A 15335-nucleotide genomic window follows, 5' to 3' on the forward strand; every position below is an offset into this window, starting at 1 on the left:
CTGAAAGCCTGATATACATGGTTTATTTTCCCTTCACCACAACTCCACCTGCTTATTGTGGGTGTTCTATGTTTATTCTTCTTTCCAGTTTCTGTGCTCCCTTCAAGATTGGATGAAATGCCACACACTTTTAAATAATGCCATTACTTAGCAGAAACAGGCAATTCTTCTTAACTGAATCAAGAAATAAAGGTAGCGTTTTCTTTTTCAAGCATGATTTTAAAAATTTAAATATTTTAGGAAATTATTTTTTTATTTAATACTCAAAGTGATGAATGTATAGAAGTTATTTTCATGTTTAAGACATGCCTCAGCATGGCATATGAGAGCTCCTCAATGATTTGGCCTTTCCTGCCTCATTTCTTACCATGTCATATGCTGTCAAATCATCTGCTTGCAATTCATTCACTGAATGTGACACGTTTTCCTAGGTCCCTGTCCTCTGCATATCTCTTTCCTCTACCCAGAATGTCCCTGCCCCTTGCACAGCCTGGCCAAGTTCCACTTTTTCCTTAGGTAATGGTTCCTTTGCAAAGTCTTCCCTACGATGGTAACATTTCTTATCATCACTAGAGTCCCTTCCATATGCTTCCATAGTACCTGATCTTTATTTCTATCACAGTAATTATTCATCTCACTAAAACTATTAACTTTCTTTTATAATTATCTATTTCTGTGTCTCTCTTCCCTGCTACACCATCATTAACCAAGTGCATAAAATAAAAATATCTAAGTTGAGGGATTATTAAAATTCTGAACTATAACAAGTAAGCCATGTGGGAAGTGACTAGAGTCAAAACATTTTACAGTATCTGTATTTTAAAGATTCTGATTGACATAAGAATAAGTGTTCATGTTAAAACTTCAAAATTTACCATTAAGAAAAATAGCAAATAACATCTACACTAACTAAATGAAAAAATGGCAATGAGAAAAAACATTTCAATTATTTGTAGAAGGCAAAAAAGAAAAAAAATGGAGAAAAGCAGCACAAATGGTCAAAATAAATAAAAATTAAACATTTTTAGAACTGAATAATGAAAATATCAGATACTAATACTTGTGGGATGAAGCTAACACAAGGCTCTAAGATGCTAGTATTTGGGTGGGGTGTGTGTGTGTAAAATAATAAACCCAGAGGAAGTAAAAAAGCCAAACCAGAAATTAATAAAACAGAAAACAAAGATACAATAGAAAGTACCAACACAGATAAAGTTCTTTAAAAAGAGTAACAGAGTTGACACACTTTAGGTAAAAATTATAAAGGGAAAAAGAAAGAAGGCACACATAAGTAGTATTAGAAATGAAAAGGGGGACAAAACTACAGCTATAGCAGCGATTAAGAAGACAGGGAAATATTACTCAGACTTTATATCAATAAACTGAAAGCTTAAGAAAACTATTCCCACATGTGATGACCCGGGGAAACTAGGCTTATTGTATTGATGATCGTTTTGCAGTGTATACAAATACTGAATCATTATGTTGTACACCCGAAACTGTTATATGTCAATGATATTGCAATGAAAATAAACTAAAAATAAAATTATTACTAGAGAAAATAGAAATAACAAAAATTGATTCATGGAGAAATAAAGAAGCTTTTGGTTTGGTGAACACATGGGAGGGTGGTCTGCCTGGAGAGGGCCTGGAAGCTTTGCGACCCTTCCCCTTCCTTCCCGATGCATCTCTTCTATTTGGCTGTTTCTGAGTTGTAGCCTTTATAATAAGCCAGTGACAGTAAGTAAAGCACTTTCCTGAGCTCTGTGAGTCATTCTAGCACATTACGAAACCCAAAAGGGGGGACGTAGAAACTCCTGAATTCGAAGTTGGCTGGGCAGATAGATTTAAGTAGCCTGGAACCTACTTGTAGCTGGTGTCTGAAGGGAGGGCAGTCTTGTGGGACTAAAACCTTAAACCTGTCGTCTGATGTTAACTCCAAGCAGTTAGTGTCGCAAATGAACTGAATCGTTGGTGTCAGAACTCACTGGTATCAGGGAGGAAAAAAGCTCACATTTGGTGTCAGAAAATGTGGGATTTGCTAAAACGGCCCAGGCCCACAGAAGCAAGTGGTTTGGGAAGAGAAAGTCTAAAAGGGCAGGGGATGAGGAACCTTTGATTCCCAGGTGGCCACATGGCCAACCATGGTATGAAGCAACAGCTATACTGAGGCAAATTACTGAAGGTAAAAGTTACTAATGGAATTTATAGACAGATCCAACTGTCAGTGATTTGTTTCACTGAATGCATAAAGAAAGGCACACCAAAAAGAAAAAAGTCAAGTATACAATCCCTTGGTTATTGTTATTTATAACAGCTGAAATGAAAATGCTGGGTCAGACTGTGCAGCCCTGCGGAACTGGCTTTATAATAACCACGATATGTGCCCACTGAATAGGCGTAATGCCCAGATCATAGTAAATGGTGAGGAACCCTTTTGCATTCGCACCTCATGTAACCTCTGCTACAAAATCAGTCAGATTTGCTGTCTCAGCTTTCCCTCATGAATCTTAAAGGTACCAATAAAAACATTAGATTACTTAAAAAGAAAATGCAAAGAGGCAGAGGGGAGAGTCAAGGGACTCATTCCAGCAGGGTGGAAATTTGTAAACAGTTATTAAGAAATCGGGTGAGGGCCGCCCAGTGGCTCAGGCGGTTGGAGCTCCATGCTCCTAACTCCGAAGGCTGCCGGTTCGATTCCCACATGGACCAGTGGGCTCTCAACCACAAGGTTGCCGGTTCAACTCCTCAAGTCCCGAAAAGGATGGTGGGCTTTGCCCCCTGCAACTAAGATTGAACACGGCACCTTGAGCTGAGCTGCCGCTGAGCTCCCGGATGGCTCAGTTGGTTGGAGCGCATCCTCTCAACCACAAGGTTGCCGGTTCGACTCCCACAAGGGATGGTGGGCTGCGCTCCCTGCAACTAGCAACAGCAACTGGACCTGGAGCTGAGCTGCGTCCTCCACAACTAAGACTGAAAGGACAACTTGAAGCTAAACGGCACCCTCCACAACTAAGATTGAAAGGACAACAACTTGACTTGGAAAAAAAAGTCCTGGAAGTACATACTGTTCCCCAATAAACTCCTGTTCCCCTTCCCCAATAAAATCTTTAAAAAAAGAAAGAAAGAAAAGAAATTGGGTGAATAAAGCAAACATGACAGGAGCAAAACAAAGAGGAAAAAGAAAGGGAAGTGTCAGGAATTCATCCCAGCAGGGTGGAAGTCTCTAGATGGTTATTAAGGAATGGGATGAATAAAATGAACACTGATGTGTTGAAACAAAGGTCTTAATGTAGTACTATATATGACCCTTGCTGGTCCCCTACATTAAAGGTCCCCAAATAAGTTTAGTCTATTTACCCCAATTTGCTGCAATTTTAAAAATGGAAAAGGCAAAGATCATAATGAGAAACCAGACCTGGAATCGCCTGGGGCAACAGTCAGATTAATCAAGACAAAGACTGACAAAAGGGCTAGCATTTCTTGGCCCAAGCCACTGCTGGGAACCCACAGCCTAATGCACGAAAGTGAGTAAAGTGGTCGGTGGGGTACAGAAGTTTCTGGGACCCCTTTACATGGGAGCCTCGTGGACTGTGGTACCAAAACCCTTTGGTGAAGTCTTAAGGCAGGCTGCAATTAGATTGATAGAATATAAAAATGTTCAGGTTGATAGGATTAAGGTGGAAGTTTGGGTGAAAACTGGAGTGTTTAAACAGGCTTTACAGCAATGTTTTACTGGAATGGATATTATGTCTAAATGGGGGGACACTTCCTCCAGAAGCAAAACCTAAGACATGTAATGTAATTCGCCTTTCAAGCAATATTAATTGGACATGCTAAATGGAAATAAGACTGCCAGTGGAGAAAAGGAACTGGAGTGTTGGTACCATGTTTCCCGAAAATAAGACATAGCTGGACCATCAGCTCTAATGCGTCTTTTGAAGCAAAAATTAATATAAGACCCAGTCTTAAATTACATTACATTATGTTATGTTATATTATATTATACCCAGTATTACATCATAGTAAAATAAGACCGGGTCTTATATCAATTTTTCTCCAAAAGATGCATTAGAGCTGATGGTCTGGCTAGGTCTTATTTTCAGGGAAATGGTACAAACAAATTTTGCTCAGTAACCTTTTGTGGAGCACAGACTGGGTGGGGCTTATGGCAAAAACCTGTGAGCACCTCTCACTGACAACCAGTGGGATGTTGGACTGGAGAATTTCCATTTGAAAGGCAGTTATGAGCTTGATATTGGACATTAATCTTTTTCCTATCTGATGTCCCTATGACTGAAAGACATAAAATAATCTTGAAACCTGAAATACCATGAGGTCTTGGGTGATGTCAGAAAAACACTCTAAGGGCAGGTAATGCTTGGAAGAGTTCCATAATAAAATGTAAATGGTTTACACAGGGGTCCTGTTACAGGGAGGATGCAAAGAGGAGATACAAACAGGAGCCTCTTTTCCCACAGGACTGACTCTGGAAGCGAGTGAGGAGCCGCTGGGTTCCAGCATCACTTGGACAGTGCCCTATAAACACTTCTCAACTGGCCCACACAGAGCTGCTCAGTTTACGAATGACAGTTCCAAGGTGAATGGACAACATTCGGTTTGGAAGGCCACCACTCTGATCACAGAAACTAAAAACAGATCAGCTCAGTGGGCCGACTTGCATGCTGTTTTCCTAGCAGTGACGGAAAAATCAAATAGTAAAAGCATTTGGTTTTTTACTGACTCGTGGGCAATGGAAAACGGGACAACTAAAAGGATGCCTTACAATGTGCAGCCCTATGGAAATCACTCTGGGAATTTATGGGGCACGTTAAAGTAGGACATGTCGATGCCCATCAGAAGAACCCCCTTCCAGGTCTGGGAGGTGACTGAACTACCTTGCAGTGGCCACCTGGGTCCATGAAATGAGTAGACATGGGGGACTGCAGCAATGCAGAGATGAGTTGAATCTAGGCATATTCCTCTTACACCCTCTGAGGCACAAAATGCCAACAAGAACTGTTTTGTCTGCCAACAAGAGAGACAGAGGCTGCAGATGGCTACTGGGAAGATTTCCCGGGAGGAGGCCCCCCACCATAGCTGGCAAGTGGATTATACTGGAACAATGCCGGGAGCGCTGGGCTCCTAACAGGAATAGACACTTAACTCCGGATTTGGCTTTGAATACGCAGCGGTCTATGAGAGTATTGAAACAGAAGATGCCCTGAACAATCTGAGCTGCCAAGCTACATTTCTTCAGATCAAGGGACATGCTTCACAGAACGTAGCATTCAACAGTGGGCAAAGAGATATCTCACATCAAATGGACACAGTCATGTTGCTCACCATCCTCAGCACAGAGAAAAGGGCCTGAAGGGCCAACCTGCACAACTCCGTGTGTGTGTGTGTGTGTGTGTGTGTGTGGTGTGTGTGTGTGTGTGTGTGTACCCATAGTCAGCATGAGGAGGCTTAAGGGAGGGTCTCAACTAGATAGAGTCCTCTGTTCTTCTGGTACATCTGGGGGAAGGGGGACAGAGATGGATGCTGGCATGAGGACTACAGGTTTTACTTCCCCACATCACCACAACTTTCTTTTTCCTACCTGATATAGGACCAAGACTACAAGTGCCAGAAGCAGAGAGGATTCCAAAGCAAGAATCTGTAAGTCTACTTTTAAATCTTTATGTCAGAATTACTAAGAGCTTGATCAGTTGTGTCTTCACCCCATCTGGCAAAACTGGGGTTAACAGTGAATGCAGCTGTATTGCTTAGTGGTAAAAACAGCCCACTAGTTCTGTACCTATGTTACCTTACCCTACACAAATGGTAGTGGACTGAGGGGGTGGTACTTGCTAGACTAATATTGCTGACTCCAACTTAAACCAATTATGGCCAAACCTAATGTCCCTTCCAAAGACGGAAACATTTGGGTGTAAATAGAGAGAAGGAGGAATAGCAGCTGAGGGTAAAGAAATGAATAAATGAGATGTGTAATAAGGGAAGTCTAGTATAACATTAACACCTTGAAAGATGCTCCAAGTAAGAGGACATTGTCTCTTAGCTCAGTTATACCAGATTCCTTGAAAGGGTGAAGCCATATATTGCTGAGACCACTCCTGCTTTTGTAACTTGACAAGAATGAGTGGACACCTGCAAATCTCTGTGGCCTTGTCCTGGAAGACATTTTCATACAATAGGATGATGGAAAGAACTAATCATAACTGAATGAGACTAGTAATGTGCCAGCATCTTTTAACTGTTGGGATCTTCTTTTTTTTTTAAACACTTTTTATTGGGGAATATCGGGGAACAGTGTGTTTCTCCAGGGCCCATCAGCTCCAAGTTGTTGTCCTTCAATCTAGTTGTGGAGGGCGCAGCCCACTGGCCCATGTGGGAATCGAACCAGAAACCCTGTTGTTCAGAGCTCATGCTCTAACCAACTGAGCCATCTGGATACCCCAACTGTTAGGATCTTTTGTTATAAAGGATCTCTAATCAAAGACTGGGGAGGGGGGTGCTGGCCTGTGGTATAATAAAAAATATTTGGTCTTTGTCCATAGTTGATAATGAAGATGATGATGATGATGATAGAGAAGGAGGGGATGAGGGAGGGGAAGGGAAAGAGAGAGGGAAGAGAAACAGAAAACCTAAATAAACCACTAAAGACACTGAATTGGTACTTACCATCTTCCTAACAAGACCAGTTTACAGAAAAGTTTTCTCAAGTAGTCATGGAACAAATAATTCCAACCTTAAATAAACTCTTTTCCACTTTATCTTCCAGAGAAACATGAAACACTTTCCAACTCTTTCTATGAAGCTAGAATAATCTTAATACCAAAAGCCAGACAAGATAGTACAAGCAATGAAAATTATAAGCCAAATCGTTAAAATACATAGATGCAAAAATTCAAATCAAAATATTAGAAAAGTAAATCAAGCATATATTAAAAAGGTAATAATATATCATGACAAAGTCAGGTTTATTTCAGGAATATAAGGGTGAAATGTAGATTTTTTTTCACCTTACTGAATGATTAAAAAGAGAAAAGCATGATCATCTTACTTGATGCATAAAGAACATTCAATAAAATACAACATGCATTCATGATTTTTAAAAAATTTGAACTAGAAATAAAAGGAACTTCTTTAAACTGGTACAAGGTTATTTATCAAAAACACTACAGTAGGGCAGATGGGTGGCTCAGTTGCTTAGAGCCCGAGCTCTGGGCAACAGGGTTGCAGGTTTGATTCCCACATGGGCCAGCAAGCTGCGCCCTCCACAATTAGATTGAAGACAACAACTTCCACTGAGCTCCCAGTGGCCAGATGACTCAGTTGGTAGGAGCGCGGGCTCTCAATTACAAGGTTGCTGCTTTGATTTCTTGACTCCCTGACTCCCACAAGGGATGGTGGGCTCCGCCCCCTGCAAGTAAGATTGAACACAGCATCTTGAGCTGAGCTGCCACTGAGCTCCCAGATGGATCAGTTGGTTGGAGCCCGGGCTCTCAACCACAAGGTTGCCGGTTCGACTTCCGCAAGGGATGGTGGGCTGTAACCCCTGCAACTAACAATGGCAACTGAATCTGGAGCTGAACTATGCTCTCCACAAATAAGATTGAAAGGACAACAACTTTTGACTTGGAAAAAATCCTTCAAGTACACACTGTTCCTCAATAAAGTCCTGTTCCCCTGCCCCAATAAAATCTTTAAAAAAAAAACCCCAAAACAAAACACTACAGCAAATGTTATACTTACTAGTAAAACGTTAAAACCATTCTTTTTAAAATCAGGAAAAAGACAAGAATGACTGTTACTATCTATACCATTCTATATTGTACTGGAGAGCCAAGTTAGTGTGGTAAAGCAAGAAAAAGAAATAAACATGACAAAGATTGGAATAGAAGCAACAAAATTGTCATTATTTGCACGTTATTATCTACTTTACTATTATAAAACGTTACTGAGAGACATTAAAGTAGATTCTTATAAATGGAGGCATGGATCATTTTCACGGAAGGAGAGACTCAATATTTTACATATGTCAATTGTCCCCAAACTGAATTCAATGCATCCAATAAAAAGATGGTGGCAAAGAAGAGAATTGCCTTATCAGATAACCAAGATTTACTTTAAAGCTATAGTAATTACAACAGCATGCTTTAGTACCGTACTAAGACAGAAAGACTGGCAGAATTAATGGAAAGCCTAGAAATATACCCTTACATATAGGAACTTACGTATGACAGAAGTGGCACTGCAGGTCAGAGAGAGAAAGAATGGTCTAGTCAATAACTAGTACTAGGATAACTAGTACAGATATTTCCAAAATATTAAATTTGATCTCTTCCTCACAACATACAAATCAATTTCTTACAGACTATGGCCTTAAATGCTAAATGTAACTTAAAAATATTTAGTAAAAAGTGTTGACTGTTATGATCTCAGAATAGAGATGAATTTCTTCAATAAAAGAGTTAAGTCATAAGTTTAAAAAATTGATTAAATTGGAATTTATTAATATTAAGAGTATTTTAATTAAGAGAAGACCCCCTAAAAGAAAATTAAGAGCCACAGATTGGAAAAAGATATGTGCTACACGTAAATTAGCAAAGGATTAGTTTCCTGAATGTAAAACAAAAATGTATTAAGAAACATGTCTTAATATTAAGATTCTATCGATCACAAAATAAAGCTAACAGTATACTAATACTGGCCAAAGCTGGTCAAATCCTTCTGCTTTTAAGGAACAGATCATGGGAACCCACTCTGCCATCAAAACATCAAGTTTGCTTTTATGACTCATAAACTCCATAACCAATAAGCTATGATATTCAGTTGAGCATGATTAGCAACTTGTGACTAGAAGACTGCCAACTTTTTAAAGAAAACCTCAAGTAGCTTCTACTTTCTGACAAGGTCCATTCATACCCAACTTACAAGAGGGAGAGGAGGGGGAGGCGTCCCGTGAGGGCACACAGGCGAGCGGGCAGTGCCGTGTGTGCAGCGGGTCACTGCTTGTTTCCATTCGGAAGAGCTGAAGGACGTAAGCAAGGCTCAGGGACGTTCCTGAGACTTGAATCATTGCTATCAAAAGTAAGACACTGGTGTTTCAAGTCCCCGACCTGTTATTCCTCCACTATTCCTTTGAAAAGAGCATCATCCACCAGTCTTCCCTGTCTTGTTCCAGGGATTTCTAGGCTGCAGGAGAAAGTGCACTTATTCTGATCTGGGGTCCTAGAAAAGAGTCTTTACCTCCTGGGTGCGTTTTCTACTTAAGATTTCCAGTGAGTCAGCCCCGCAAAGTGACTGTGATGTACACACTCTCTAAATAATACACTGACTCTCTTTATATGGGCTGTGGACCAGAATTCTCAATCAGTCTAGAAGGACATTTTCATGACTGAAATCCATCTACTTTGATTCACTTTGGCTTTTCATGGTAATTTTTCAGCACCTGCAATATTTAAAAATTTTATGGCACAGCTTTATCAGTGAACAAGAAATGAAGTATCACATGTTATTAAAACCTCCTTAACACGTCAGGAAGAATGAAGGAGGGCACCAGAGTACAAATCAACATAATGACTTTTATTTCATTCATTTTAGTGAAATGTCTTTCTTTAATGGTAGAGACAGTGTCAATATTAAAATCTGCATTTACACAGAGCTTTCATTTTATACTCCACAATTAGTTAGCATGATACCTCTACAATAGACCTGCAGAGTGAGTTTACAACTTAAAAATAAATATTGAGACAGATAGGAAAGGTTACATGCAGTGCCCAATACAGTTAGCATGCTGGTTAAGTGCTCTGTAGACAGACGGATCTGAACCCTGTTTTTAGCATCCACCCCATGACGTAATAACCGTGTGATCTTGGGCAGGTTACTTAGCTTCCCTGAGCCTCAATTTCCTCCTTGATAAAACATGGTTAACACTACTAAACTCACTACTGAGAAGAATAAAGGCAGGGATAAAAAAAACAAAACATACAGGCATTTTTGTAGTACAATTCCTAACATAGAGTGATTGTAGTGAATGGTTATAAAATTATTGTATGAGACTTTTTTTATATGACACTCTTAAAAATATATATACTTGTATATAGTTCTATAATCTCAGGAGTCATTCTTGTTCTCGGCATAAGATCAAGTTACCAAAAAATGCTTGAGTACAAAAACATGCTCATAAATAATCATTCTTCTTCATTTGAAACTAAAATAGGTAAATATTAATCAAATACAACTTTTCAACAGACTTCATAAACCAGATGGGATAAGGTAATCAAACAGAACAGAAAGATGAGAGCTCGGGACAGACCACAAGCAGTGAAACATACAGTGCTCTTTAAAACAGGAAGTGTGACAATGGAAGTTTTTTTCCTAAAAAAAGCATGACATTCAGAGTAAGAGAACATTTACTACGTTCTCAACCCTGAAATAAATGCCTTATTTATTTCATTTAACAAAGTTATACTTTAAATGCAGTAATAAATTAGACCTTCACAATTTAAGATATGCATAATTCATAGAGGATTGTGTAAGACTAATAAAACTAATCATTACAACAACACTGGCTATCATTTAGTCAGCTAATAATGCCCAAAGTATTTTGTATGGGTTTTCTTATTTAGCCTTCATAATAAATCAGTGAGGAGAGGAAGAAAAAAGCCCTGTTATCCCCATCAAGATGAATTAACTGACACTCAGGAAGATTATGTAATTTGTCCATGGTTATAGTCAGTAAGTGACAGAGCAGAGTGTTGAACCCAGGGTTGTTATGACTTCAAAAACCAATATTCTTTCGGCCCAAACTGCTTCTCAAGGCAGAACATTAAGACACTGAATTAAATGACCTTGAAGATTCCTTGTAAATCTAGGATCTAAAATTCTTTTTCCTAATGGGTTAGTACACCTGAGGGTATTAAGCTCCAAGCCCCTGCCCCTTTCAGCATCTCTCCAACTCTTACCATCTTTAGGGAAAAAGGCAAGAAAGGAAGAAATAGAAAGGAAGGGAGAATTACTTAAAGTTAAATCTTTCAGATACAAAACGGTGATCTGTAGCAATGGTGAGCACTAAGAAAGTGAGAGCACGAGGAAAGGGAAGAATTTATATTGGCCATTAGAGAAGAACTTCCTGACAACAAGAACTGAGACACTGGAACACATTATCAAAGAACATTATGTAGGATAAACTGAAGAAAACACAACCTTGTGAAGGACTGTCAACATACAAATAGTGTCAATATACACACAAGATGGGGAAATACAAATATAGCCTACTTGGCTCGGCCTCACTTATAATTTAAAATAGAAAACAACAACAAAAAAGAAAGTGGTAAAATAAGCTTGCAGCAGCAGTCAGGAGATTGCACAACAATTCTGCCAGTCTAAATACAATTTAGCAAAATGCTAACCTAAATATTAGTGCTACATTTCTCAAAGGACTCATCAATGCACAGGTACCATTTTATACTTTCCTTAAATTTACTATCCATTAAGGCACAGCATCTCTATGTCCTCTGCAAATTCATATTCAGACTGGAACCAGTATTCTATCTAGTCTAGGCTCAACATTAATTATCTTAAATGCACTGCTAAAATAGAACCCAAATTTTGTTAGTTTCTTAAGTATGTGTTGGGAGAACTCTGAATAAAAAAAAACATATACCACAAAGATAACTTTCTTAAAAACAGAATAAAACAAAAACCCCACAGAACTTCGTTGGAATTGTTAGACCGATGAGAGTCAGGTCTTTTTCACGCCTATAGCCCTTTTTTCACCACGTGAAATCACCCACAGGCAAAGATCCAAAGCTGACTTCTTTAGGGAGCTGCAGAGTCAAAAATTTCATTTCTCCCTTTCTAATGTCAGCTGAGTTTTGACGTAAACCTTTACTAATCTATGAAAATGAGAAGTCTCTATGTTCTCTTACCGTCATTATGAAAAGAAATGTTTCTTTTATGATAATTATTATCAAGAGAAAAGGGGGCTATTTCCATGAAAAAATAGACTCAACTCAGCCAAATTACTGCTTTTGTATTCCTTCCTGTTTTTCTCTACCACCACTGCCACCCTAAAGAGAAGTACCATCTCAGCCTCTGGTTCCACCTACCTGTATACACCTGTTCCTTTTACACAAAACAGAAAAGACTTCCAACTGTGAATTTTTTGATTCTAATAATATACCCCATGGCAATACAGCAGGTGGGAGCACAAGTACTTGTTTCGGGGAGACTTAAAATCTAGAGAAGACCTACCTTGTGAGTAGAGAAGGATCTGCATCTCTAAAAGTACACAGGTGAACACCTGTACCAGGTTCTCCAATCCCAGCAGCTCGAAAGCCTCTCGAAGAGGGTAATCAGAGAGGGGGAGTTCGTTGGGCCCAGGCCTCTGGCAGATGACGGGTTCATAGACACCATAAAATTTCAGTGATCTCCCTGGAGGTGGAAGGGGTACCTCATAGAGAATATTATGGATGTAGCTCTCAAGGGGCAAAGGTGGTGGCTGCTGTGAGGTAACTGCCATGTACAGTTGGATAAGGAATTTCTTGCAGGCCTGCATGAAAGGCAGCGGTGTGATCAAACATATACTTTTTGAAACATACAGGGTGTCTCTGCTGATGTCATAGGAGTTGTATCGCTGGAGTTTCAAAAGGGAAGTCGCATCCCCCTCATCGATACTGCTCGCCAGCGAGTCCATGCTGCAGGAGGAAGAAGCGTACACGCTGCTGGAATGCTCTGCATTGTGCATCTGGTAGAGCGTCTGCATTGCCGTGCAGATTGGCTTACTTGTAACTTCTTCATAGAAAGTGAGAACAAAGCCGTAGGTACGAGAACCATCTTCCCGGGTAATTATAAATGAGTGGAACTGAGGATCTCTAGTGTCAGTCTGTGTTCTGAAAGACAGCCCTTTGGGCATGCACAACTGTGGAGGAAGGGGGAAAAGAGCATCAAAACGCAGTATGTGAATTAACTTCAGATCAGAAAAAGGGCTGTGATCTGCAGTAAGTCATGTAACCTCTCTCTGCCTCGGTTTCTTTATCTACAACATTCGCTGTATCAGTGGCTTAAGGACAAAATATGCAAGAGCACTTTACAAATATGTGAATACTATTTTTGGAGTAATGATAATATCTCAGAGGAATAGGGAAATAGGTAAAGGTTCTCTTAATAAATAGGAAAAAGTTAGAAAGAATAATAAAAACATAGTTATTTTCTCTATTTTGAACAGTATGATACTTTATCCTTGAAAAATAAACTGCAAATGGAATGAGTGTGATTTACTGAAGCAGAAGGGCAGAAATCAGACATTTTATATTATTTTCAGTAGATGTTATGCTCTAGGTCTCGGGAACTACCCAGGATTGAGTCAAATTTGGAAATAAAATTACCTGAAGAATTAAAGATGTTATATTTAAGATACTTAAAATGCATAAGAAATTAGAATTGATTCTTTAAAAGCCTTCTAAAAGTATTTTAAATAAAAGATATAAAACAAATTACAGAAAATTTGAAATATACTAAGGAAAACAGAACTTGTAATTCAACCACCCCAACATAATGATCATTATTAATTTTTATATATTCCTTTCTACTTTTATATTACAATATGCTTTCTGTACAATATGCACAGAAATAACTTTACCATGCATTATTACATTACATTCTTTTCTTTTCCCCAGACTTAATCATTGGTCTGGTGTAAAATAAGACGTTCTCCCAAATTCCCACATTACCAAGAAACCTCAATTCACCTTAAAAGTTACACATACTTTATTGAAACCGTCAACAAACACTTATTAAATGCCTTTATGACCTAGGCCCTTGAATGGTAATACAATGGTGAGAGAGACAGACATGGCCCCTTTGGAGCTTCCAGTCCAGTAATACCGACAGATGATTAAAAAAATCATAATTATAAAGTATGGGAACTGCTATCATAGGGTAAATACAGGCTGCCATGGGGGAAAAAAAACATAGCAGGAGGCCATAAATGAGCAAAGAGGGAGCCACCAGGAAAAAAATGAAGAAAATCCGAGCAGAAACCTGAGTATAAATAATAGGTGACCGCGAAATGAAGAGAAGGCACAGAGGACAGCATGTGCAAAAGCTCAGAAGGCGTAATGTGAGGGTCTGAGGAAGTGAAACCACGTCCATTGCGGGTGGGCAACGGGATGCACTGTGCAGGGAGGTAAGCACGAAAGCGGGAGAAATAATGGGCTCGGTCATGAGGGGCCCTGGTGAGGCATGTCCGAAGTCTGAGGAGGACGGTGGGAAGCCTCTAAAGGGTTTTGGTAGGAAAGGGACAGAACTAGTTGTGCCTCTTTCAGCGGATCAACTTTTCTGCTTGAAGGGCAGTGGTTTTCAAAGGTGTTCCAAAGAGGCAGCAGGAATGCCGCAGGACCTTGGGGTCACCTCTGACTTCTCTCCTTCTCACCCCATCATCCAATCCATTAACAAAGACCATCAGTTCTACCTTTAAAAATATATCCAGAAATGAATTACTTCTTCCTATTTACATTTATTACTCTCATCTAAGCCACATTCATGTCTTGCCTGGTAACTAATATCCTGCTAACCAGTCTCCCTGCTTTTGCATTTGTCCTCCATAACCTAATACCCACAGAACAGCCAAAGTGATCCTTCAAAATATGATAGACCTTGGCACTCTTCTCAAAACCCTTCAGTGGTCTCATCTCACTAGAAGCAAGCCAACGTATGAGAAGTCTGGCTGACGTGAAGGTGCCATGCTAGAGACCATATGGAGAGATCACACAGAGACAGAGGGAGCCCAGAAGACCTCCCTGTGAGTGAGGGAGGAAGGGAGCCTTCAGATGCTCCCAGCCCTCAGCCTTCAAATTGCCCTAACTGACATCCAGTGGAGCAGAGAGGGGTTACCCTGCCAAACCCTACCCGAACTGCAGATTTGGAAGCAAACTAATGGTTTTGTGTTTAATATCAAGAGTCAACAAACAACAGCCTGTAGGTCAAATCCAACCTGCCACTTGTTTTTGTAAATAAAATGTTATTGGAGCACAACCACGCTCATCCACTTAAGTGTGTATGGCTGCTTCTGCACGAGGACAGCAGAGCTGAGTGACTGTGACAGACACTGCATGGCCCCTAAAGCCTCAATTGTTCACTATCTGGCCCTTTGTGGAAAAACTGCCAAGCCACTTAAGTAGTATTGGGATGATTTGTTATGCAGCAGTAGATAAGAAAATGCTCCTTTACTTCCTTTAAGTCTCCATCTAAATACTACCTTAAAGAGGCCCTCTTTACCTTTCCATTAACAACAATAACAAGAAAGTGTTTTCATCCTATAAATG

The 15335-nt window shown here is 39.7% G+C and overlaps 1 protein-coding gene across 3 annotated transcripts in view; it reads right to left on the minus strand.

The window, feature by feature from the left end:
* DENND5B (DENN domain containing 5B) overlaps positions 1-15335 on the minus strand; it is a 146765-nt gene that overhangs the window by 63551 nt on the left and 67879 nt on the right. For all 3 annotated transcript variants that reach the window (XM_081058740.1, XM_081058741.1, XM_081058742.1), the window contains one exon: positions 12265-12931. In XM_081058740.1, the coding sequence (XP_080914866.1) occupies positions 12265-12931 (667 nt within the window). The remainder of the gene's footprint in view (positions 1-12264; positions 12932-15335) is intronic.

This window comes from Rhinolophus hipposideros (genome assembly GCF_964194185.1).
Source record: "Rhinolophus hipposideros genome assembly, chromosome: 9".
NCBI classification, from domain to species: domain Eukaryota; kingdom Metazoa; phylum Chordata; class Mammalia; order Chiroptera; family Rhinolophidae; genus Rhinolophus; species Rhinolophus hipposideros.